This window comes from Lepisma saccharinum, chromosome 7 (assembly GCF_977018435.1).
Source record: "Lepisma saccharinum chromosome 7, izLepSacc3.1, whole genome shotgun sequence".
NCBI lineage: Eukaryota > Metazoa > Arthropoda > Insecta > Zygentoma > Lepismatidae > Lepisma > Lepisma saccharinum.
Genome location: NC_139235.1, coordinates 83578246 through 83603469, shown reverse-complemented (window position 1 = coordinate 83603469; position 25224 = coordinate 83578246). Strand labels below are relative to the sequence as shown.

Sequence of the window (25224 nt, the reverse complement as noted above, 5' to 3'; positions counted from 1 at the left end):
CACCACTATTTGGTTCTATTATTTGTTCATATCCATTTCCTTTTTTCTTGGTCTCTGTCACCGCCAATATATTCAACTTTGCTCTCGCCACTTCCATCATTAATTCAAACTCCTTTCCAGCAAGTCCACGTACATTCCAAGTTGCCACTCTCTCTCATTATCCTTTTCCCTCTCTTGGTCGTCAACAGTTTAATCATTCCGGTTTCTCCTCTGTAGTTTCTTTTAATAATTTCATCTCGGACACTCTGGTTATCAGCCATAGTTCCAAAGCCTTGTGGGAGGGGCTGCCTCCCTTATAGCCCTCGGCCTGCTAGATTTTCTTTTAGGGTTTCTTCCCTTAGCCTTTGAGGTTTCTCCCTTTCACTGCAAGGCAGCAGTTTGCCTCGGTCCGGGACTGCTTATTCGGGTTTCCCCTTATTCGCAGCTAACCCCCATATCTGGGGGCCATTCGCTATCTGCCACCTGCGACCTGCCCAGTAGCTGAGGCTTGCCCTGGGTTCCACCCATACAAAATTGTTATTACACAAGAATTAAAACCACAAGATCCTGCCAATCGATTAGAGCTCTGTTAGACAATGAGAGATTGCTTCAATGGTTACAATAACATATGGTTTCATCAGTTATTCCCAGAAAGGGTCATCAGTCACAGAGGGGACATTGAATGGCCACCGAGAAGTCCCGATTTGACTTTTAAGAGTAAGGTATTCACCCCAATGCCACAAAATTTGAGAGAATTGAAGCAAAGAATTACAGATGAAATCAATGCTATTCTTCGTGCAATGCTTCCGCGAGTGATCGAAAACTTTAGTTCAAGAATAGTTGAATGTGAAAACATGAATGGTCACCATCTTGTCCAATACTCTTTTCCACAAATAAAAATTTAATGTTTAAGCAGTCATTGGACTGCCAAGCTTGTTCTATCACTCAGCTGTGTGACATGTTTGAAAGCTGTCATTAATTTCTTGAAGATACAATAATGCATTGAACGTTTAACTTTATGTTTTGATATAGACACCAAAAACACACACATGCATGTAGTTTGACCCCACTAGTTTTAGAATTTCAGTAAAAAGGTTTGTTTCAATTACCCACAGCGGATGTCCAAATGCACACGGTGCTCAAGACACCACCTTCTCTCCGAGTGTACCCTCCTTCTTCCTCCCTTCGACATACATTTTTTCTGTTGGCACACACAATGTTGCCAACTGCCGGTTAACCTCAGTCACAACATTATGTGATGCTCATTCCATTTTGCATAATTTTTAATCATAAGTGTGAAGAACTAGCGATTCCAAGACTCATTTTGAACAGCTGTAACAAATAATTTGTAAACATTATGTATTTTTTGTTGTGTACAAAGTCAGTGGAAAATTTTACATAATAATGGTGTGCTTATCCTTGAGACATTCTTTCTTTATCAAGACAAGTAATTTTTTCTTGTATTTTCTTGTACATGTGGTTTCATTCTAGAATTATTCCTCTTGCAATTTACATAGAAAATTGTGTAACAGTGCTCCCGGGTTCAAATTCCGGCATGGGTATTCTTTATGAGTTTCACTTCATCAATTTCATCATATGATCACCACTCATCCTAATCTTTGTGATTAGCCAAAAGTGGCAGAAAAATGCAGTAAAATGAACCAAATCTATCAATCAATAAATCCTTGTAACAGTCATCAACTGCAAGAGGAAAAACAAAGTAATCTCTTCCATTGCACATTTTGAGATTGTCATTTTCTATTGACAAAAAAATAGAAGTTCAGGAAATAGGAAATTATGTCACATACATCATATTTAATCTTTTGTTGATATTATTTGATACATTTGAAATTGGATGCCACTTTCTTTCAGTGGGAAATGTGAAATGAGTGATATTGCTAATACGTATCACTTGCAAATTGCAAAAATCAGTTGTGTTTTATGTCAGTTCAAAGAGGTATTTGCCTAGCTGTAGTAGTTGTGCACAGAAAGAATTGAATAAATTCCTTCTCTATTTGTTTGCAGTGCCGCAAACTCATGTCCAACCAGTCCTCCTGGTGATCAGGGATCTCGGAACAGCTGCGCAGATCTTCAGATGGAAACAGCAAATGCCGCGGAGGCTGTTGACAGCACGGGAGCAGATGAGACAGCAGAGAACATGAGCCCAACTTGCCATGGAACTAGTCACAGCCCCCCACACCTGGTGCCAAGTCATGAGGAACCATCCAATCAGGAACTGGACAGGACAGGACCAAATGAGACAGCTGCACCCTCCCCACCCCCGCCATCATTAGAAGCACAAGGTCCTTCAAAGGTATGTTTAACCCTTGAAAGCACAGTGCGGGCTTAGAAATAATGTAATATTTTTATATTTTGTGTTCTTGCAGAACATTTAAAACTTACTGACATCTTCAACTACTATATTTGTTCACACTTTGAAGCCAGTTTACAATTTTTGAATTTATATTTCATTGTGTTATGTTCAGTTTTTTGAACACATACAAGAAACAAATATTACGCTGTTTATACCGGTCCTCATTGTGCATTAATCAGTACAATCCAATAATAATAATGAACAATTAACATGCAGAATATATATTTTAATCTCTCTATTAGCACGCAAATACGATAAATAATGTAGAGTCAACAGCAAAAATAATAATAGACAAATTGTCCTTCAATATTTTCATTCTCTTTTTTTTTTTTCTACAGCCAGTGATGATTTAAGGTATGGAATTCTATTAATGAGAGGCGGATGTTGTCCACTTCTTATTGACGTTTTTATTTCAATTCATGATCATTACATTGTGGACTGGTTGAAACTACTGACGATGGGCAATTTGCCTACTATTTCTTTTGCCATTGGGTGTACCTGTAATTGCTGCAAAATTAATATGTTCTTTATTATTTCTATCACACGGCTCATCAAACTGGAGAGGGCGGTCACAGATTCCCAATGTTGCAAATGGTTGTAAAGACAAAAGGGTCAAGAAAGTTTACTTCACGCAAACAAATATCTTACACATGTCACAGCATCCTCGTAGAGCCTTGTTGACCATCATATCACATTTTTTGGTTTAAAGTAGTGATGTGACAAATCTGGTTGCTCATGTAAAAATAATGGTCACTGATCAACATATTTTCAACTTTTTTTTTTGTCTTCTGCATAAAATTAGCCAATTCTTATAGATTTGAACCTGCTGAACACGAATATGAAAGATAAAATTGAAAATTGGCTCTGGTTTAAGAGAGATAGACCTTTAATGTTTATGTGGTGTTTTCATAATGCTGCCTTGTACATCGAGGCCTGGCACCTGTGATAATATCCAGGCCATAACTGCCCATAGTTTTCCTGAAATAGAATACATTATAATTAGTACATAATTAAACTTTATACAGTGTTATCATGGAAATGGGATGTTGGGTTGGTGGGTTATGAGTTGTTCTGTGTCTGTGTCCTGTTCATGGTTCCTGGAGCTCACTTGAATTTCTGTTTGCTGCATTACTTTGCCTGTCGCTTGTGACGTTGTTCAGCGTTATCTCTAACAATCATCCAGCAATAGTCAGCCAACATCGAAGTCGACCACTTCCCCTGGTATCTCTTTTTCATTGTTGCGATTGCCTGATGGAAGCGTTCTCCATGCTCATCACTAACCTTCCCACAATTTTCTGGAAAAAAGTCTTAAGTGTGAATGAAGAATATGCATCTTCAGAGACATATTGCAGTTAAGTTTATGATACAGTGACAACATGTTCTCAACCTATCTTGATGTTGCCTAGGAAGTTTGTTGCCACTTGACAAAACACATCTTCTCATCACTTTGAAGTATGCTGTCAAATGTGTCATCAGAGAAGAGTTTTCTAATCTGTGGCCCAATAAAAAAAATCTTCTTTAATTTTAGCTTCGCTAAGTCAAGGAAACTTTTCCAAGAGAAAAATCTGAAAGCTGGTCCAGATTGATCCATGGATTTCACAGAGCTCTTCATTAAACCTAATTTTATATGTAGGGGAGGTAGTAGGATTTTGTGCGATCCAACCAATGGCACGTTCTGCACATTCTTCTCTCCGACAGTCAAAGATCTTGTTGGCCAGTCACGCCTCACGTAATGCTGTGTTTTTGCTCGGCTGTCCCATTCGCACAAAAAGCAGCAGTATTTTGTATATCCCAACTGAAGACCCATGAGCACAGCGACTACCTTCAAGTCACCACACAGATACCAGCTATACTGGAGACAGTCTAACAATTTTTTAAGATTGCTGGAAGTTTCTTTCATGTAGACACCATATCCAATTGGAAAGCTCATTGCCATTGTGTAACAATACTGCCTTCAGACTTAATTTTGATGAGTCAATGATCAAACTCCATTCTTGTGGGTTGTGTGTGAAGTCCAAGGCATTAATCAGACCATCTACATTGGTACAGAGCACAAGGTTATCTTCTTTTCGAAAGAAAGGCATGAACTTCTCATGACGAGACCTAAATGACATTACATGGACATTTTCCTCCAGCAAGTTCCACTCTTGAAACCTTGAGGTGAGTAACTCGGCTTTACCTTTAGGCAATTCAAGGTCACGAACAAGATCATTTATCTCTTGTACTGTGATTTTGTGTGGCACAGATGAAGCTTCTTCGTCAGCGTAAGGAATGTCATTAGATTCCAAAATCATTGGCTCATCTTCATCTTCTGATTTGCTGGAAAGTTCTGTTGGTGGTACGGGAACGGGCAGTCCTTCACCATGAGGAACTGGTCTAATAGCAGATGGTATACTAGGGTACTGAATTGTCCTTTTCTTTTTCTTTGTTATTCCTCCAGAAAGACGTGGAACCATGAAATAACAATCATTTACATGGTTACTTGGATCTCTCCACACCATTGGAACAGCAAATGGCATAGAAACTTTACCCCCTTTTATCAACTTAGGAAGATTTCTAACACACATACTGCAGCAAACGTGGGAAGCCCAGGTCTTGTCCGTGTCTCCAATCTGCACCCAAAAGAAAAGTTGGTACGCTTTCTTCACTATCAGGGTGATAGGTCTTTGCTGTTGAAAACGTGACCTCTCCACAAACGTAACAAATGAGATTTGGACTATTAACACAGTTACGTGGCATCACTAGTGTATCTGCCAACTACACAGATCACAAATAAATTAATCTCTTTAACACACACAGTAGCAGTTCAAGGTGCAGCACAAGAAATTACACCCTCACATAAAGAAATTCCGCTAAGAACTAATTCACTGACAGCAGCAGAAGATATTGCATCTTACAGTAGAATGTTGTGCAATATCTCCTGCCGATTGTGAAATTTCGTGCTTTTAATTTTTAAGATTGGGAACAACAATGAACAATTGAAAGTATGGAAAAACTGATTGTTGTTCTTATCTGTGTTTCCACCTTTACAAAATACAACAGTGTTGCCAGCTTGTGATGCCTGTGTTTACGATAGGAACAGAGTACAAACACCAAATAAAGTACGCATACCTCCTAAACAAGAGCCAATCGATACTTATAATTGTCATTTTCGTGTTTTTCACCTCAAAATTAGTAAGAAATGGCTATTTTATTTTCAAAGGCAAATTGTGTGTTGGCCAGTGTAATTAGTATGTTTATTTTGATTAATTTTTTCAGGAAGATTCAAAACCTCCTTACTCGTATAACCAGCTTATAGTTCAGGCCATTGCCTCCACTCCTGACAAACAATTAGCACTGAGTGATATCTACTCCTACATTTCCAGAAATTATCCTTACTACAAGAGAGCAGACAGAGGGTGGCAGGTCAGTAAGATTTGTCTTGTTCTTTTGCCTTTTTTTCACTTATTTTATCACGATACAACTACCTCTGGTGAAAGCAGGGAAAAAAGAGATATGCAAAATGTAAATCCAAATAGTGACATGTGATATGTCATCAAAAAAGTGGTATTTAATGGTGATTATCTGCAAATTTCAATCTATTTGCATCCATAGAGCCAATCGTACAACCAAATTTTTGGAATTCTGTTTATCAACGTGAGATGACTAATTTATTCTAATTGCAATTATTATTATTTTTAAACTGTCTCTCTATTATTGAATTGAGGTGGATGAAGATTTAATGGATTGTTGTCACATGTCAGGGGACCTTTATTTTTGATTAGTGGAAATTGGTGGCCCTATCAAAGATACTTGATATTCAAGACTTAGATGACAGGGTTTTCATTCACTTCCATTTTTGTGGAGGCCTTTGTGACCTACCAATCTTTTTAAATCTTCCATAATTGAGCGGACCATCATTCAGCACAAAGATAAAACCAACTAAAGTAAGAATCACGAACCTTGCGACCCTCTGTAAACAACCGTATCACTTCAAGTAAGTATCACTCCGTGCCAGCTGTTCGTGAATGGTGCGGCCATCATATGCTGCTCACTCGCAACCTTTAATTTTACATAACATGGAAAAACGTATTCTTATTTTAACTGATAATCTACACATTGAAGTATAATAAATTTTCTACAAGTGATTAAATACGTGTTCTTGTTCAAGAATGAACATATTTTTCTACGCCAAAAGTCCCATTTATCTGACACTGGGTTAACAGATCCCCCCTTCCCCCCCTCCTCTCTCAGTATGACAGAGCCAAAGTTATACAAGAGAGTGAGAGATTCGTTTCAGTAAATTCAAGCCTTTATTGCCCAACATTGTCGACATGTAGAGTATTTTTTTCTCCTTTGTGCAACAAATATACCGCCAGTTTTAGCAGAAGCTAAACAAAGATAAGCTGGGGAATAAAAAGAGATTGTTTATCTTTCTCTCGGTTTCTCGTGCACAAGAAGGCAATAATAAGCGCATTATTTACGCACGTCTCATGCAAGTAATGTATTTTCTTACCTTGATTCAGCAGTTCCTTTTTGAACTTGAGGCATTTTCGGCGCTAGACATCATCCTGTCAGAGTACGGTCTGTCAAATTTGCTTCCCAAAAAGGAACGCAACGTGGCACAAGAGGCGATTTAACGCCGACTGCTAAAATTGGGAAGATCGTCATCAATCATCATTATCAACATCTTCCCCACAGTACACAGGATGGCTGTTTGATTGAAAGAATATGAAAACACTTCGCGTTGTATTGCACTTATCTCAAAATCGGTGTACTTGTTTATACGAGCAACAATGTGTTTTTTTCGCGGGACTCACAACTTGACCGGTCGTTTTCCTTTATTTCACCGCACCGAAAACACAAAGACGCAGACACACAATTACACTTAAACACCAACTTCACTGCTTGTTCAGGATAGCCCCGACACAACGTCACATAAACGTTAAGAACAACCTGCTTCTTGCCACTTTTCAAACGGCTGTATTTCCGAATGACTACTCTGAAAACACGGGAGACATTCCTGCACGCATGGAAGTCGCCATGTTCGAAACTGGCGCTATTTTCTTGCTGTTCACGTGATCGATAGTAATTTATACAATAATCACGTATTATTATTATAAATAAAAAAGGTAAAAGGTAAAGTGTTCCCCTGTGCATAGCACCACACCATTAAGGCGTATAGGGGGTGTGGGGGTAACGCCCCACACTTTCTTGATCCGGTCGTGAGTGGGGGTGATGTGATCAGCATCACGCCCCTGACTGCCTTTACCCCCCAGGGTTTTCCCCAGGTACCCATGTTATTCGATGCTGGGTAGGCGCCGGGGCCGCTTCCACAATTAGAAAAGTTCCCGGATTTGAACCGGCCGGGGATCGAACCCGGGACCTTGAGCATGGTAGTCAGACGCGTTACCGACTGAGCCACCGTGGCCACCTATTCTATTATTATAAATAGAAACCTTTAATGAAAATATATTTTAAAATGCATAATCCAATGTAATTTACACGTTTCTCTTCTATTAGCGTACTTTCATAGAACGGACTACTTGATGCGGAAGAAATCCGTTATTAGGCTGTGGTATGTCGAATGTCGGCATATGATAGTGCGATTTCACATTGTCAGTGACGATCCTCCGTAATGGGGGAGGGGGTGGGACGCAGGAGTCTATCTATAATTCAGAGGTGTTCACCATCCGGATGGTGACATCCTCACACTCCGGAATACTTTTGTGGGTGAAGGAGGGCAGGCCGTAGGGTGAGGGAGGTTGATTTAAAATGAACACCTCTCAACAAGAGAGAAGAAAAATGTGACAATATTTAAAAATTCACCCGCAAATATGCATTTTATTTTATATGTAGCGTACAATAAAATGTGACTGCCTCCAAATATTTCTGTATTCTACAGTCTTCTTTCCCCACTTTTATGCTTCTCTAAGTTGCCGTTTTAGTTTCCCTTGGTGTCTTTCTGCATAATCCATCATTTTTGAACGGGATGAAAAGGACATACGAGTGTGTTTTTGATGAAGTAACTTTAGATATGTTGAAGTACACTCTGGAGGATACTGGAATGTGTGACATTGAGGTGTAGATCGACCACGTTGTGACACGCACATTTGTCATTAGTTACGAGACGATGAGGGATAGGTGATATTTGAATTCCAAATTAGTTAGCCGTCCCCGTGACGGAGTGGTTAGCACATCGGGGTACGACGCCAGGGGTCCCGGGTTCGAATCGTGGCCTGGGCATGAATGTTTGTGAATGTCCATTCATCGATTTCATCATATCATCATCATTCATCCCCATCTTCGCAAATTAGCCATAAGAGGCACAAGAGGGGAAGTAAAATAAAGCAAATCAATCAAATCAAATGAGTTAGTTTCATTATTTTATCTAATTAATAACACTAGTCAACAAATTTAAACTTTTTTTCTGCAACACGGGAAAAAAAGAGTCAGTTTAACTAAATCAAACCTCCTGAACACGAAAATGATAGTAAAAATGTCATAACACGTAACGTTTTTGTGTTACACTGGTAAAGAGGTTTGTAGTGAAGGCGATGAAAATATATTATGTGACTTGTATTTTTAACTAGGTTACGAATGCAGGTATTACATTTGTATGAGTAAATATCATCAATAAGATGTAAAAAAGATCAAGGTACAAACACGCACACATATGTGTGTGTGTGTATAAGTAATATACACAATATACAGCTATCACAATGGATGCACTTACCCTTATTTCCTCCTCTTGTAATGTTTATCACTATCTCTAACTAGCAACCACCAGTAATCGCCCATCATGTGAGGATCCCATCTGCTTAATTTTTTCTGCTCCATTGTGCGAATGTCTTGATGGAATTGTTCCCCTTGTTCATCACTGACGGCTCCTAAGTTATTTGGGAAAAAATCCAGGTGGGAGTGGAGAAAGTGGATTTTGAGTGACATTCGACATCCAAGCTTTGCATAAGAATCAAGGAGTTCCAGAACTAATTGAGTATAGTTTGGTGCTTTAGTATTGCCCGGAAATCCATTCACCACTGCACTAGAAACCTTCCAGGCAGCTAGTTCTTTGACACTTAACTTCCTATCAAAGTTGTGATGTCTCAACAGTTTCCGAATTTGGGGGCCAACGAATATTCCCTGTTTCACTTTAGCATCACTTAGTTTTGGGAAGAAGCTCCTGAGGTATGCAAAACCATCTCCATCTTTGTCCATAGAGTTTTACAAAATTCTTCATGAGGCCTAATTTGATATGCAAAGGAGGAAGCAATATGTTGTTGGCATTAACTAATGGAGCATACTTCACATTTTGTTGCCCTGGTATATAGGTTTCTCTCGGAGGCCAGTTTTTCACAGTGTAGTGCAATTCTGTAACCTTACTGTCCCACAAGCAAAGGAAACAACAATGCCTTGTAAACCCACCTTGGAGTTCATTAATATGGCAATGACCTTTAAATCGCCACAAATCTGCCAGCAGTACTTATTATATTAAATCATATTTAACAAGACAGACATACTGTCATATGTTTCCTTCATCTCAACAGAATGTGCGACTGGTATGGATGGTTTTTGGTTGCCATTGTCTAACAACACTCCTTTAAGGCTACTTTTGGACGAGTCTATAAACAGTCTCCATTCCTCAGGAATGTGCTCCAAACCAAGCTTATCCATTAAACCGTCTATATTTGTACATACACAGAGGGAATTTTTAATTTCAAAGTAGCCTGTAAACTGTTCATGTCTCTTTCTGAAATGGGTAATTCCAGTTCCGGAAGCCAGCAGATTCCACTGTTGAAGTCGAGATCCAAGCACCTCAGCCTGCTGCTTAGTTAGATACATATCTCTAACCAAGTCATTCAGTCTGGACTGGTCGACAAGGAGTGGTTCCATCTCTGGTTGTGGAAAATAGCTTGGATCATTGGAAGTGTACGGGATGGGTGGCTCTTCTTCTTCTGCAAAAGATTCCTCTAAATGTGAGGGTGGGCTAGGGATTGGGAGTTCAGGTCCATGTGGTACGGGTCTCATAGCGGAAGGAATATTGGGGTACACAATACTGGATTTTGTTCGTTTAGAATGTAACAGTCCACAGCATGGCTACTCGGTTCACGCCAAACCATTGGCACCGCAAATGCCATAGCACGGGTTTTGTCTCCACGAAACCACCTCACAAGAGTTGAATAACAAGTCACACAGCACACATGGGGAGCCCACACTTTGTCTTGATCACCAACATTGCACCCGAAGTAGCTATAATACGCTTGTTTCAACGTTTCTGTCAACATTCGGCGTTGACTTTTTAAAGTGTACTGCCCGTATACATAGCAGAAATTGTTTGGTAAATTTACACAACCACGTCGGTTTTTCTTCATTGCAGTATCACCCAAGTAACTTCAACACAACTTCTCTACCTTAAAGCATGTAATAGTGAACTCATTATATCACACTCCCTTCAGTCTGTAGAGCATTCTCCCTTATCTTATCTTATCAGTAACTCATTCTGGGGGAGGGAGAAGCAGTCTTTTTGAACGTCATCAATGGAAACATAGCCAGAAAAAGAAACAAATATTTTTATAAGTGTGTTTGTTTATACATTCTTGCAAAATTTATTTTTATTGTTCCCCAAAATCATATAAATTGGAATCCAAATGTAAATAACGTATCCACGTTATGCCAGATATGACGTCACGTGTATCTCTGAAATGTTACGTGATACAAAAAATTCAGTTGCAGATCTGAACTCAGCACATCCGAATTAGTTAAGAACACATGTTACCTTTGATGTTGCAAAATGGTTGTTGACTAGTGTAATTATTAATTTAGTCAATCAAATCATATGTATTAGCTTACTTTCATTATCTATAATAATAAATCATAACACTTTCAAACATCAAATAAATTTAATGAAGAAACCTCGGTTTCAAAACGTCATTTATCTCAATGTGTCACATTCTTCTAGCAAGGTTTTTTTTTAGTAAAATATGAGAGAAAATTAATCCTTTGGTACGGAACCGTCTTACTCCTGGGGGATAAGATGTCAATTTTGTATTTTTTCTAATTTAGCGTTTCTTTTCTTCCACTTTTGGCTCATCCCGACGATGAGAATGAGTGATCGCCAGATGAAATTGATGAAGGGACACTCACAAATAACACCCATGCCGGGATTCGAGCCAGGGAACTTCGGTGATGAGTCTGAAAGTCGGCCACCAGGCAAGATGTACATTTTTTTATTATTTTTTTTTTTTTACATACATTCAATAACTTTCAACAGGTCATCAGTGATACACTGCTTATTCCGCATCTGTTGACAAATGGAAATGTTTTTACACCTTGTAGGCTATGTGGATTATTTTTTTTTTCATAAGTTTGCAACACTGTTAGGGTACACAAGCTTTTGTTTACAGAAGGTCTGAAGTTCTATGATTCTCACTTTAGTTCTCCTGCTGGGAAATTTTTTTTGTACTTCATTGCACAATTGAAAAGCATTCACCTGGAAAATCTGGTCTGTAAGAGGGGTAACAAACGAGAGAGGTTTGGTCCTCTAAAGGTTAAGAAACTAAAATGAATGTATTTATAGATTACTCAGTAATTTTACCCATAAGTCGATAAACTGACATTTTTATATTGCCCCATACCGAAAAAGTACCGATTAATCTGTCCCATCGAGAGTTTTGAATAAAAGACTATGTTGGTACATGGCATAGACTATGCATTATTATGTACAGTTGATTGTTGTACTTTGCTACATTTTAGGGTGGATCAAATGAAAACGGAACTGTGGATGTATTGGATTATATTTATGTATGTATGTATGTGTGTGCCGACAACCCTGTGCAGAGGTAGAGCCGGAGGTAAGGAAGGAAAAAATGCATAATTGACTTGCCCTAGATAGTCGCACGTGATATGCATAGGCAGTCAGGCAACAGTATCGTCCGAGCAGGCAGACAGTGGAGGAGACATCGGAGCTCTCCACCGCCAAAGAAGTCCCAAGATGATGTAGAGCTGTGGCATGGCAAAGTGATGCTGACATGTTTTTTCGATTATGAAGGACCCCTTCTCCTTGAGTTCCTGGACTTGTTACTACAGTACCCTCCACCATTTGCATGCAGCAATCAAGGCCAAACGGCCCAGCCTGTTGTCCTCTGGAGTGGTTTTGCTGCATGACAACGTGCGGCCACATACATCAGCTGTTGCAAACAACATGTTGGCGATGTTTGGGTTGACAGTGTTGGAACACCCACCATATAGCCCTGATCTATCACCATGTGACTTCCATATCTTTGGTCCGTTGAAAAAGGCATTGAAGGGTCCGTTCTTCCACTTGGACAATGAAGTCATGGACAATGTTCACAACTGGTTCCGATCTCAGCCAAAGGAGTTACGAGCAGGGTATCCACCATTTGGTGAAACAGTGGAACAAGTTCTCGTGTAACTTTTGAGATTACGTTTGAAATAAACGTTGTTAATTTAATTCTGTGGCCCCTGTTGCATTTTCATTTGATCCACCCTCGTATATGCTTGTGGTACTAACTTTTGAATTGTTCTCCCTTTTGTTTCAGAATTCGATTAGGCACAACTTGTCACTAAATCGATATTTCCTCAAGGTGCCGAGGTCCGAGGATGACCCTGGCAAAGGCTCATACTGGCGCATTGAACCTACGAAGGAAGCCATCGTAATAGAACGAGCATTCCGGAGGAGGAAAATGCTGATGGGTTTCACTTGTGCAAGGTGAATGTGAATTTCCAATCGCAAGGGTTAAAGATGGGCAGTAAAGGTAAGTTTTTATCATCTTGTTGTAGTCATCATGGTTTCTATTCCTGAGTGCAATTTCTTGACATCGATTGAATATCAAGTCGAGATACATATTAGGGAAACAAATTTATGGTAAATAAAAACTGAGGAGAGCGGTAAATAAAATGTTGGAAAAAAAAAATTGGTACACACTTTTTCATTATGAGAGGAAACAACATACAAAAGAACTATAAATTGATAAACTACTTCATTTTTATATACTGTACACATACACAAGTACTTAGCTGTACAACCAAAAAGAAAACATCAACACAAAATCACTTTATTTCTAAATTGCAAGTCTCAAGTGATTTATTCATTGTATGTATTTAAAGGATATCCTTGCTGTCCAACAAATAAAATAATCACTACTGCACATACACAAACACATGTTGAAAATCACATGATGATAAACAAAATTCATTCATGACTGAACACAAATGACACCATTGTTTCCCTTGATGTGCGGGAACAGACTAATCTTATCGCTGCTACAGCTAGCAAGTTCAATGAAACTGGAAGTTGAGTAGACATTCGGGGGAAGAAAAGAATGCAGCTTGACAGGGAGCGAAGTTTTCGAACTGAGATTATGTGCATGGGAAATCCCAATTTGCAGCGTCTTCCTGATGTGATCCAAGATAAAACGTTCTTCAGCTGCAAGTGGTAGGAAACTTTAGGCAAACGTTTCATTACAAATCGACAGTTTGCGCGCAAAACCTCGAATGGCGGTTTTTGCGTGTTTTCTACTTAATTTGATGATATTTCACAGTTATTTCGCGAAAAAGCGTTCATTTCGTGGAAAAGCACACATTTCGCATTATTTTGCAAATAAAACTCATGCATATTTCATCATTGGGGGTGTAGTTACGTGCAGAATGTTCAAATTGCTTCTTTTTTTCACATTTCGCGCATCGCAAAAATTCAATGTCCCTATATATTAAATATAAAAAATATCAATGATAATACGAGGGTCACTATTTATATTTTGAGCCTTGGCAACTCTGATTGAAGTTAGGCGCGATTTGACGTTTGCACGGAATCGTCTGGCATTATTGACCATAACGTACTTCAAATGTTTTGTCAATAGCTTCATTTGTGTTCTTTATGTTGCCTTGGAGATTGCGCGACAACAATAAAATGGAATTAACTCGTGAACATTTTCGTGCGATGATTTTTTACGATTTTTGACTTGGATTATCAAGACAAGAGTGCATCAATCAACGTACTTCCACATTTGGCGATGAAGCCCCATCCTTTGCCACTGTGAAACGCTGGTATAACAAATTTAATCGTGGCCGCCATTCGCTCACCGACGAGATTCGCGAAGGTCGTCCAAAATCAGTTGTTGTTCAAGAAAACATTGATGCTGTGCAAAACCTAATACTGCAAGATCGTCATGTGACATACTGTGAAATTGAGGCAACCTAAGGCATTAGGCAAAATATTACATGATCATTTAGCTGTGAGAAAGGTATGTTCTCGTTGGATCCCACACAATTTGACAAAAACTCAAAAAGACGCTCACATCAATTGGTGCAAACAAATGCTCAATAAATACAATCGTGGTGCTTCAAAAGACGTATATAAGATTGTAACAGGTGACGAATCATGGATATATGTATGTGAGCCGGAACGTAAACAGCAGTCGACTGTATGGGTGTTTCAAGATGAACCCAATCCAACAAAAGTTGTTCGCGCTCGAAGCACATCGAAACAAATGGTCGCCTGTTTTTTCGGAAAAACTGGTCATGTTGCAACTGTGCCTTTAGAGGAACGTAGAACGGTCAACTCTGAATGGTACACAACAATTTGTTTGCCAGAGGTCTTCGGTCAATTACGGAAATCAAACAAACGCCGTCGGATCATTCTTCATCAAGACAATGCCAGCTGTCACACATCTCGTCTAACAACCGACTTTATGAACAATCAAAAAATCGAATTGATGGGTCATCCACCGTACAGTCCTGATTTGGCACCCAATGACTTCTTCTTGTTCCCGAAAGTCAAGAATAAATTGCATGGACAACGATTTTCGTCGGCGGAAGATGCCGTTGATGCATTCAAAAACCATATTATGGAGGTGTCTCAAGAAGATTGAAAAAACTGCTTTGACAAATGGTTCGAACGAATGCAAAAGTGTATTGACCATAAAGGAGAATACTTCGAAAAACAATAAAGCAGTTTTCAATGCCAAATTCCTGTTTTTTCATTGTTAGGCTCAAAATATAAATAGTGACCCTCGTATTGATATTGACGATACCAACATGGCTGGATAAATTAAGTACAGTCTGGTCGATTGTGGTGTTTTGGGGCCCCTGCTGGAAATTTCTGCTGTTTACACTAGACAGAATCTACTGCGGTTCTTGGAAATCATCTGAAACAATGGTTTTAGTAGAGGAACTACAAGTGAAATATTCTCTTCAGTAGTACATGTAATATTGTATATAGTGTGTCTAGCCCAACATGTTGGCTGTAAATATAACATTTCATTCCTCCTTATTAACAACTTTAATTTATATGTGTTTGAAAATCTGAACACAGTACATGTTTCAAAACACCTATTGAACTACAAAAAACAGAACAGAACAGAAAACAGAATTTTCAGCAGATCATCAACTCACAACTGCCAAAAAGAATGTTTTATTCAAATGTCTCACCTTCACCCCAACAGGTTCCCCCCAACCAATTTCCCCTGCTTTTTGGGATCCACACATTTGCTAGAAACCTCCAATGGTAATATTTCTGGGTCAAAAAACCCTTCCTCTTTTTCAGGTGAACAATAATTATAACACCATGAAGCCTTGTTTCCATGATTATGAAAAAAATATAAATATGCTGACCAAGGCAGTAATTTATTTTATTAAAAACATAAACTAAACGTAACGTTTCAACCTTCTAGCAAGGTCTTCATCAGACTCTGTATCAAGTACAAAAGTAACAAGATACACAAAAAGGGCATTATATATACACAAACTTCACTCCCTCCAGACTATTAGAAAGTTGTTAGGAACTTTCTAGCAGGTGGCTTTCACTTTCCAACTGTACTTTCACCTAAAAGGCTAAACATAATTACTTTCATATAGAATGTGAAGAGATATTCATATAGAATATCTCACGCTCTTTTTCCTTCATTTTTCTCCCTTCTCCTCTCCTCTTTCTCTCTTGTTCTTTCCACTCTTTCTAACACTTTCTTCCATTCTTTGTTTAACTTCAGTCCCCCATTCCAGTTCATTGTGTCTTCTTCACCTTTCTTCTCTATTTCCTTGGCTTCCTTCCATTTTCTCACTAACATTCTCTTCTCCCTTCCTATCTGCTTAGCCTCATCCCACTCTATGTCATGTCCTGTTTCTCTCGTGTGTTTAAATATCGCATTTCTCTCTCTCTTAAGTCGTACATCATCCCTATGTTGTTTCAACCTATCTTTCAGTCTCTTTTTTGTTTCTCCTATGTACACACTCTGACATTCTTTACATTTTACTTCGTAGATAATCCCTTCCTCTTCCTCTTCTCTGTTTTCCTTTTTCTTGTTTGCATTCTTCGCTATTCCTAAGATGCTTCTTCCTCCCTTCCTGTAAGTTTTAATGCCCGCTTTCCTAAGCACTTTGCATATCTTTTCCGTGGTCTTCCCCATACTCCTTATTCCAAACCTTCTCTCTTTTACTTTCTCTTCATCTTTTTCTTTCTCTTCCTCTTTTCTTCCTTCTTCTGTTTATGTCTAGTCTATCCTGTTTCTCATAGCCATTCTTTTCCAGCTGTTTCCATAGGCTATTTATTTTGCCTTCTTTTTCACATTCCTTCGTGCATATTTTCGTTATTCTGTCCTCCATATTCTTTATGAAATTTCTTTTTGTCCCCTCACTTACATCACTTCTTTTGTGGCAGAAAACCCCTGCTGCACACTTCTTCTGATGCCAAACTGTTTCAATTTCTTCTCCTCTCTTCCTTTTCATCAATATATCAAGGTAGCTTAACTTGCCTTCTTCTTCTATTTCAAGTTCCAATAAAATCCCTCTTTCTTCATCTTGAATTTCTTTGGCAAAAATGTCGAACTGCCTCTTTGTTCCCTTCCATATGCCAAAACAATCGTCCACATATCTGCAAAACAGAATTATTTTGTCACCTCCTTTTTCTATCACTTTCTTTTCCCATTCATTCATAACCAATTCAGCCAATGCTGGGCTTAGGCTAGAACCTATATTCAGTCCTTCATTCATTAACATTATTTTATCTCCCATTATACTGTAACCGTTATTCCAAATGGTTTCCAGCGCCTTCACTACCCTTTCACTATCCCATTCTCCTATAATTTCCTTTCCCATTATCTTTTTAATAATGAAAAATAGGTAGGTTGAAACAACATAGGGATGATGTACGACTTAAGAGAGAGAGAAATGCGATATTTAAACACACGAGAGAAACAGGACATGACATAGAGTGGGATGAGGCTAAGCAGATAGGAAGGGAGAAGAGAATGTTAGTGAGAAAATGGAAGGAAGCCAAGGAAATAGAGAAGAAAGGTGAAGAAGACACAATGAACTGGAATGGGGGACTGAAGTTAAACAAAGAATGGAAGAAAGTGTTAGAAAGAGTGGAAAGAACAAGAGAGAAAGAGGAGAGGAGAAGGGAGAAAAATGAAGGAAAAAGAGCGTGAGATATTCTATATGAATATCTCTTCACATTCTATATGAAAGTAATTATGTTTAGCCTTTTAGGTGAAAGTACAGTTGGAAAGTGAAAGCCACCTGCTAGAAAGTTCCTAACAACTTTCTAATAGTCTGGAGGGAGTGAAGTTTGTGTATATATAATGCCCTTTTTGTGTATCTTGTTACTTTTGTACTTGATACAGAGTCTGATGAAGACCTTGCTAGAAGGTTGAAACGTTACGTTTAGTTTATGTTTTTAATAAAATAAATTACTGCCTTGGTCAGCATATTTATATTTTTTCATGAACAATAATTAGTTAGTATGCCAGATTTCAAGTGAAATCACAGATCTATTGTAGGTTCGATCCCCACCACCAGCAAAAATAAATTTATTCACCTGAAGACAAGAGATGAAGTAATTGCCTTTTTGTGTTGGTTTCTTCATCTGTTTCATCATTCATCTTTATCACCTAAAACATAAGCAAATGTACAGTCTTGTTAAAGACAACAAAAACACACAAACAGCACGAAGAAAACACTTTAAGAGTTCTTCCAAGCTTTCGATTCCATTTCCGAACCCTCACTTATTATGATTAAATAGTTTTTTGCAAACAATTGAGATTCTATAAAACCATGAAATGTACATTTTAGTTAATATATTAAATGCACGGGACAAAATAAGTAATATTCCACGTAATGAAAATCTTAGTTTTACATGTGTGACCATGAAATTGGAAAAACTAATATTTCCACTCCATCCACAGAAAAGCTAATTGAGACTAGATCTACAGTTTATAGTGAGTAGAACCACTATGTGCCTCCACCAGGTATCAAACTTGAGACCTTTTGATTACATGCAGTGTCATTGCCACTGTGACGTTGGGGAGGCACTTGAAAGAATTAGTTTCTTTTGCAAATAAAGTACCTAGCGATTTACAATATTTTTAATTTTTCACAGCACTTTGAACAAATGTTATGCTGATGGGACTCAATGATCATCTGAATCAAACTGCCCAACTATTGAGTCACTTTCCCTGGAAATTTCTAGGAATAGCTGTTTTATCCACTCTTCTTCCTTCATGTCAATCTTATAACACCAAGACCAACTGTTCAGTTATTGCACAAGTATAACAGTTTAATAGAAATCTCAAATACACAGATAAACAAAATATATATAATTTCTTTGTTAGTTGGCACGGAACGGCAGACCAGATTTTCAATAAAAACTAGGTATGCTGATAGTCGCGCACGGACTCGGAGACCGGGGAATTTTAACGAACGCACCCTAGTGGCTTGAAGATCTGACTAACACTGAAAACATGGCGACGTTAAAATATTTCTGAGATTTTGAGTAATCTCTGGCGGGGAGGTGCATGTAGTGCATAATTTTCATTATTTTTTCAACATTGTGGAGAGAAGTGAACTGGGTGATTAAGTTATTATCTCATGAAATTATAAATAATTTAATATGCTTACATATTAAAATTAATAAATATTTTGAATATTATAATTTTGTAAGTATCAGTATAGGTTTGTATCTGTAAGAATTATCGGCATTGGTGTCATTTAAATATGATTTTGGAGCACCCTTATTTACATACAATTAGGGGCACTTGAAAAGTTCTAAGAATGACAAAGGTCAAAGAACATAGTTAGTTGTTGAATTTTGTTTTTATTTTTCTACATAGTCTCCGTTGAGAGTAATGTACTTTGTTCAACGATGATCCAGCACCGTGACACCAGCACGAAAAGCAGATTCTTCAAGGCTTGCAAAATAGTCCTCCACTGCTGCCTTCGTGTCATATGATGAAAATCGCTTTCCGCTGAGGATTTTTTTTCTATGGGAAGAGATGAATTCTGATGATACCAGGTCAGGTGAATAAGATGGTGTGGCAGCAGATCATACTTCAATTGGCTGATTTTTGCCATTGCAACAGCACACATGTATGCAGGCATTGTACTTGTGTTAAATCGTAATGATAGATGTGCTGTAGTGTATATGCTGTGAATAATTTTCCTTTCACTATCGTGTTTTTGTTTCAAGAGAGTATAGCATTACATGTTCAGAAAATTCTCTCTTCTTTTTTCTTTCTTTCTTCAAAGTTCAGATATACTTATGCATACAGAAACTTTAGTGCAATTGTTGTGCTATGTTAGATATTGATAATTACATATCTATATAAATCATTCTTAACTGTATCTGTGATTTGTACAGCTTTTATAAACACAATTGTTTCAAAAATTGAACTGTTGACATTGTTGCAAAAATTGAACAAATACATGAAAATGTATGTGATCTCGAAAAACTTGCATGCTTGGAAAATTATATGTTCTTCTTGAAATCTGTTTGTTTGGAAACAAATTAAATACTCTTTTTGAGTTGCTTTATAAAGTTTAGAAGGAACCTGTTTTGTACAGTGAATGATGAAAGCCAGAAAAAAGAAAAGAAAAAGAAAAATCACTTTCTGTAGAGTCGTCTTTTTTTTGTCTAACTTTGAAGGATAAAGAAAAATGAAGTATACAAAATTGGTAGTTGATGTGTGTTTATTTTAACAATTTCAAAACTCTCTTCCCCATTTTTCTCTGCTATGTCTCTCCAGAGTTGGCATATTTAAAACAAAAGTGTCTTAAACAGCTTGTTTTAAATGTTTAAAAAACACGGCTTTGTTTTTTTTTCACAAATGTTTAAAACAAAGTGTTTTAAACATGTTTTTTTTTCAGACTTGTTTAAAATACATTTTCATACTTGGTGTTTGATAGTTTGTGGTTATTTGCATGTTTTGTAACTTTGCCTTTTTATTCAATCCGTGTCATTTTGTTTATTGTGCGTAGAAATCTGTTCAGTGACTGAAAATATACATCAGTTAACAAAGAAACATATCGTGATTAATACCCGTGGGCCACGTTTTTAAACACCTGGTTACAAGTGTTTAAAACATTTTTAAAATTGAATACTATGTGCATGAAACAGTTTTGTTCCTTATTTAACATACTGCACATAATTGTTAATGTCAATATTTAGTTGCATTCACGATAAAATATATTTAAAAAACAACAGAGTAGCTACCACGTGAACTGAGTGGCAAACTGTGGATTAGTTGCAGCTTCTCAAACAGGCAACATGTATTTTAGGAAGTTAGTGAAACGTTTACTAGTGAAACATTTACTTTATAATAGGAACACAGTCCATCCTTGGATGATTAAGAGATTGTTTTTAATCATTATTCTTAGTAAATGAGTCTTCATGGATTATGTTTTAAACGTTTTATTTGTTCAAATTTTTTTGGTTCCTGTTTAAAACATTTAAAACATGTTTAAAACAAAAAAAGGTTAGTTTTGTTTCTTTTATAAAAAATACAAATTTTGCCAACCCTGTGTCTGTCCAAAAACTAAACTGAGTGTGCAACAGCCGGTTGAGGACCAAAGCCTCTCAAGCAGCCTTTCATTGGTTGGTTGGCATATTCAGTCCCATCACGTTTTACATATATATAACAAGTAAAACAGAAAAGGGGGGAACACTCACCAGACACAGGAAAAATTCAAATTTTCGCGGCCGTATCTAGAAACAAAGCGTGTGAATTTAATGACACGGATGGAGCAATAGAGTGGCCTGCAGTGTTGCCAGGTCCAGAAGGAAGTTGTAGAGAGTGCCAAGAAAAATATCGTTCTTTCACGAGGCTTGTCGAAAATTGTGAGTGGTGGGGAATGTGGGGGGAGGCAAAGGATGGTGATATAAGTGAGGGGTGAGGATGGGAGACATTACTGGGTGGCCTTGTTCAGGCCAGGGGATTTGCTTGCAATCATGGCTGATATGTAGGCCCCCTCCCATTTTTTATGTACTGAGGTGTTGGTGGATTGGTGCAAGGGGTGGATGATCGCTACCTGGAAGCAGTCATTGAAGGGGATATTATGGTGGTTGGTATGCACAGCAACAGTGAAGTCAAGGTTTTGGGTGGACGAGTGGTGGTTGTTGATTCTGAGGTTGAAGGCTGTGGATGTTTCCCCAACATAGAAGCCACCACAGATATTTCAGATGAGGATATAAATGAGGTTAGAGGTGTGGCAGGTTTCTTTGGGGTAGAGGGTGAATTTGCCAGTGGCAGTGTGGATATACCTAGTCTTACCATAAATACTGTCACAAAGTTTTAAGTAAATTGACACAAAATGCTGAGAGCCATTTTAATATCCTAATAACATTACTGAAATGAATGCATGACAAATCAAAATCACAAATCAATATTCATAATGGCCGCCCTTAGCATGCACACATTCCGTAAGTCTTTGTGCCCACGCATCAATTGAATTACGCAACACATCGACTGGAAAATGAGAACTGCTTTCAGAAGAGACCGACAGCTTTAAACTTTCAATATTGGGATGTATCTTCTTACAAGCCATTTCCTGAAGCTTGGACCACAATCTGTAGTCCAAAGGGTATAGGACCGAACTTGCAGAAGGCCAATCTGAAGTGGAAATGAAGTCTGGAACATTTGCTATGAGGGCACGCTCCATTTCTGTGAAAAAGGGGTAAAAACATCAGCCAAAGTGTACCAGCAGACAGTGCTTGAGAGACTAGTCAAGAATGTCAACAACACTGTCTTCCATGGTCAGAACTGGAGCTTCTAGCAAGATTCAGCCCCAACATATGATGCCGGAACAACACAGCAGTGGCTGGAGGCAAATGTACCAGACTTAATTTCCACTTCGGATTGGCCTTCTGCAAGTCCGGACCTATACCCTTTGGACTACAAATTGTGGTCCAAGCTTCAGGAGATGGCTTGCAAGAAGAGACATCCCAATATTGAAAGTTTAAAGTGGTCTCTTCTGAAGGCAGTTGCTCATTTTCCAGTCGATGTGTTGCGTAATTCAATTGATGCGTGGCCACAAAGACTTACGGAATGTGTGTGTGCTAAGCGTGGCCATTTTGAATAATGATTTGTGATTTTGATTTGTCATGCATCCATTTCAGTAATGTTATTAGGATATTAAAATATCTCTCAGCATTTTGTGTCAATTTCCTTAATACTTTGTGACAGTATTTATGGTAAGACTAGGTATATATTTGTATATACAGGGTGTTTCCGTGACCTTCAAACTTGCAGTGTGGATGGAGACTCACCCAAGTATCAATATGAGATAAGGAACCTCGGTCTGGAAACACACCATTAAAAATTTATGCGCCAAACTAATTAGGGCTGCCTATGACAGTGGAATAAGACAACTCAAAGATGCGGCTTGTAGATTTAATACAGATGTTACTACAGTGTAGCGTAGCACCCTACGACGAAAATGTTACAGTAATTGTTCAAAATGGCAGCCCCCAGCATCGATGCAGGCACGACATGGTCGCAAGAAGCTCTCTCGCATCTGCTCTAACATCCTTGGAGGCATTCTGACGATATCACAGGCAGCAAGGATTCTTGCCAGGAGGTGTCCCTCAGTTCAGCACCCAATCGTCAACCATTTGAGTGAGAGGACCTGTTGGCAAGAATCCTTGCGATGCTGGGGTCCGCCATTTTGAACAATTACCGTAATGTTTTCGTTGTCGAGTGCTACGCTACACTGTAGTAACGTCTGTATTAAATCTACAAGCCGCATCTTTCAGTTGTCTTCTTCCACTGTCATAGGCAGCCCCATTAGTTTGGTGCATAACTTTTTAATGGTGCACAGGGTGGCTACTCAGCGGGAATTTCTTGAAATCTGGGAATTATGCATGAATTATTGGCTCCGGGAATTATACGTAAATTCTACTTGAATTTTCCTCCGTAGACGTAAAAAAGTGCAACTTTTATTAATCCAAGTCCCATTGAATTTATACATATTTATTAGGGATGGGCCGATATAAAATTTACCGATACCGATAACCAATATTCTACCGATCCAATATAAAATTAGAAATGGTCCTTGAAGAACCTGAAATGTTCATTCGTCTCCTTAATAAATGCGTGTTTCAAGGTGACTGCAATGCAAAAGAAGTTGAATATTTAGACATTTACTTTTTTAGAAAGAAGGGCATGGAGATTATCCATAAAAATTACAACAAAATGGCAGAATTTTGCACTAAATTATAAGATATTTATCGATATATTGGATCGGTAAAATAATTGGTAAGTTTACCGATACACCGATATGCCTATATCAGCTGATACCGATAGAGTACCGATTAATCGGTCCCATTCCTAATATTTATTAATGCTCTGAGGCAAGTTTTTCACAGTTTAGTTTTTTATCGAGGAAGAAAAGAAAAGGAAGCATTTTGTTCCAGCTTGCAAGTGATATGTGTACCAAGTTTGGTTGAAATTGCTCCAAACGTTTGAGAGTTATGCCGGAGCAAACAAACACACACACACACACACACACATCCATTTTTATATATGAAGGGCTCGGGTATAAAACATGGTAAGTAACATTTTGGTTATTTCTGAGCTCATTAAGAAAAAAGGTTATTAGGAGCTACACTGTAGATAAATTGTTTTCGTGTTGTGTTAACCAATTTCAGAAAGCTTTATGAGGAAATTGTATGGCATGGCAATTTCATTCGAAAACTGAAGGATGGCACATTTTACTTTGTAACTCAAAAATGACCACAATGTCACTTACCATGTTTTACACCTGAGCCCTTCATGTATAGAAGAAGATTTACAGTATGTCAAATATAATAGGTCAACTTTCAACAAATAACTTACCTAATCTAACTAGGAAATAATACGAGGGCTATTCTTTTTTCAAGGTCCGATCGGTCGCGAAATAAAAACCACAGTGAAATCAAAAATGTTTTTATTTGCAACATTTAGCTACACCTTCCAGCTACTTCTCTACATAGTTGCCGCCCAGATTTAGACATTTGTCGTAGCGTGGTACCAATTTTCCAATACCCTCATCATAGAAGGCAGCCTGTGCTTTCAGCCAATTCTCTACGCTGGTCTGCAGCTCGTTGTCTGTGCCAAAATGCTGTCCTCCTAGCCAGCGTTTCATGTGCGTAAAGAGATGAAAATCTGAGGGAGCCAAGTCCAGGCTCTAAAGTGGGTGATCAAACACCTCCCATCGAAAATGCTGCAGGAGCGTCTGTAGTGCAGCTACAGTGTGCGGCCAAGCATTGTCATGAAGAAGGACAATGCCTAATGACAACATTCCTCTTCGCTTGTTCTGAATTGCCCTTCGTAGACGTTGAAGCGTCACGCTGTATGAGGCTGCAGTGATAGTCGTGCCACGTTCCATGAATTCCATCATCAACACTCCTTTTCTGTCCCAGAACACAGTAGCCATACACTTTCTGATGGTGAAATAGAATGACTGCACGCACTTCACACTTGGCGTGCGACTCTAATGTTCTAGGCATGTTTCCGTGCTCACTGCACGCTCCGAACTGACACGTGCGACGTGACGCGATCAAAGGGCATACTAGAGACACTGCGCAACACATCGGCGCACAGCTTCATCGGATTTTCAATGTGGTT

General features: G+C 38.4%; 1 protein-coding gene across 1 annotated transcript in view; it reads left to right on the top strand.

Annotated features, from left to right (window-relative positions):
* Positions 1-20336, top strand: part of LOC145989970 (uncharacterized) — a 52887-nt gene extending 32551 nt beyond the window's left edge. Inside the window, exons 8-11 of the mRNA XM_083125524.1 lie at positions 2005-2293; positions 5612-5758; positions 12892-13107; positions 19456-20336. Coding sequence (XP_082981650.1) covers positions 2005-2293; positions 5612-5758; positions 12892-13065 — 610 coding nt within the window. The 3' untranslated portion in view covers positions 13066-13107; positions 19456-20336. The remainder of the gene's footprint in view (positions 1-2004; positions 2294-5611; positions 5759-12891; positions 13108-19455) is intronic.
* The last annotated feature ends 4888 nt before the right edge of the window (positions 20337-25224 follow it).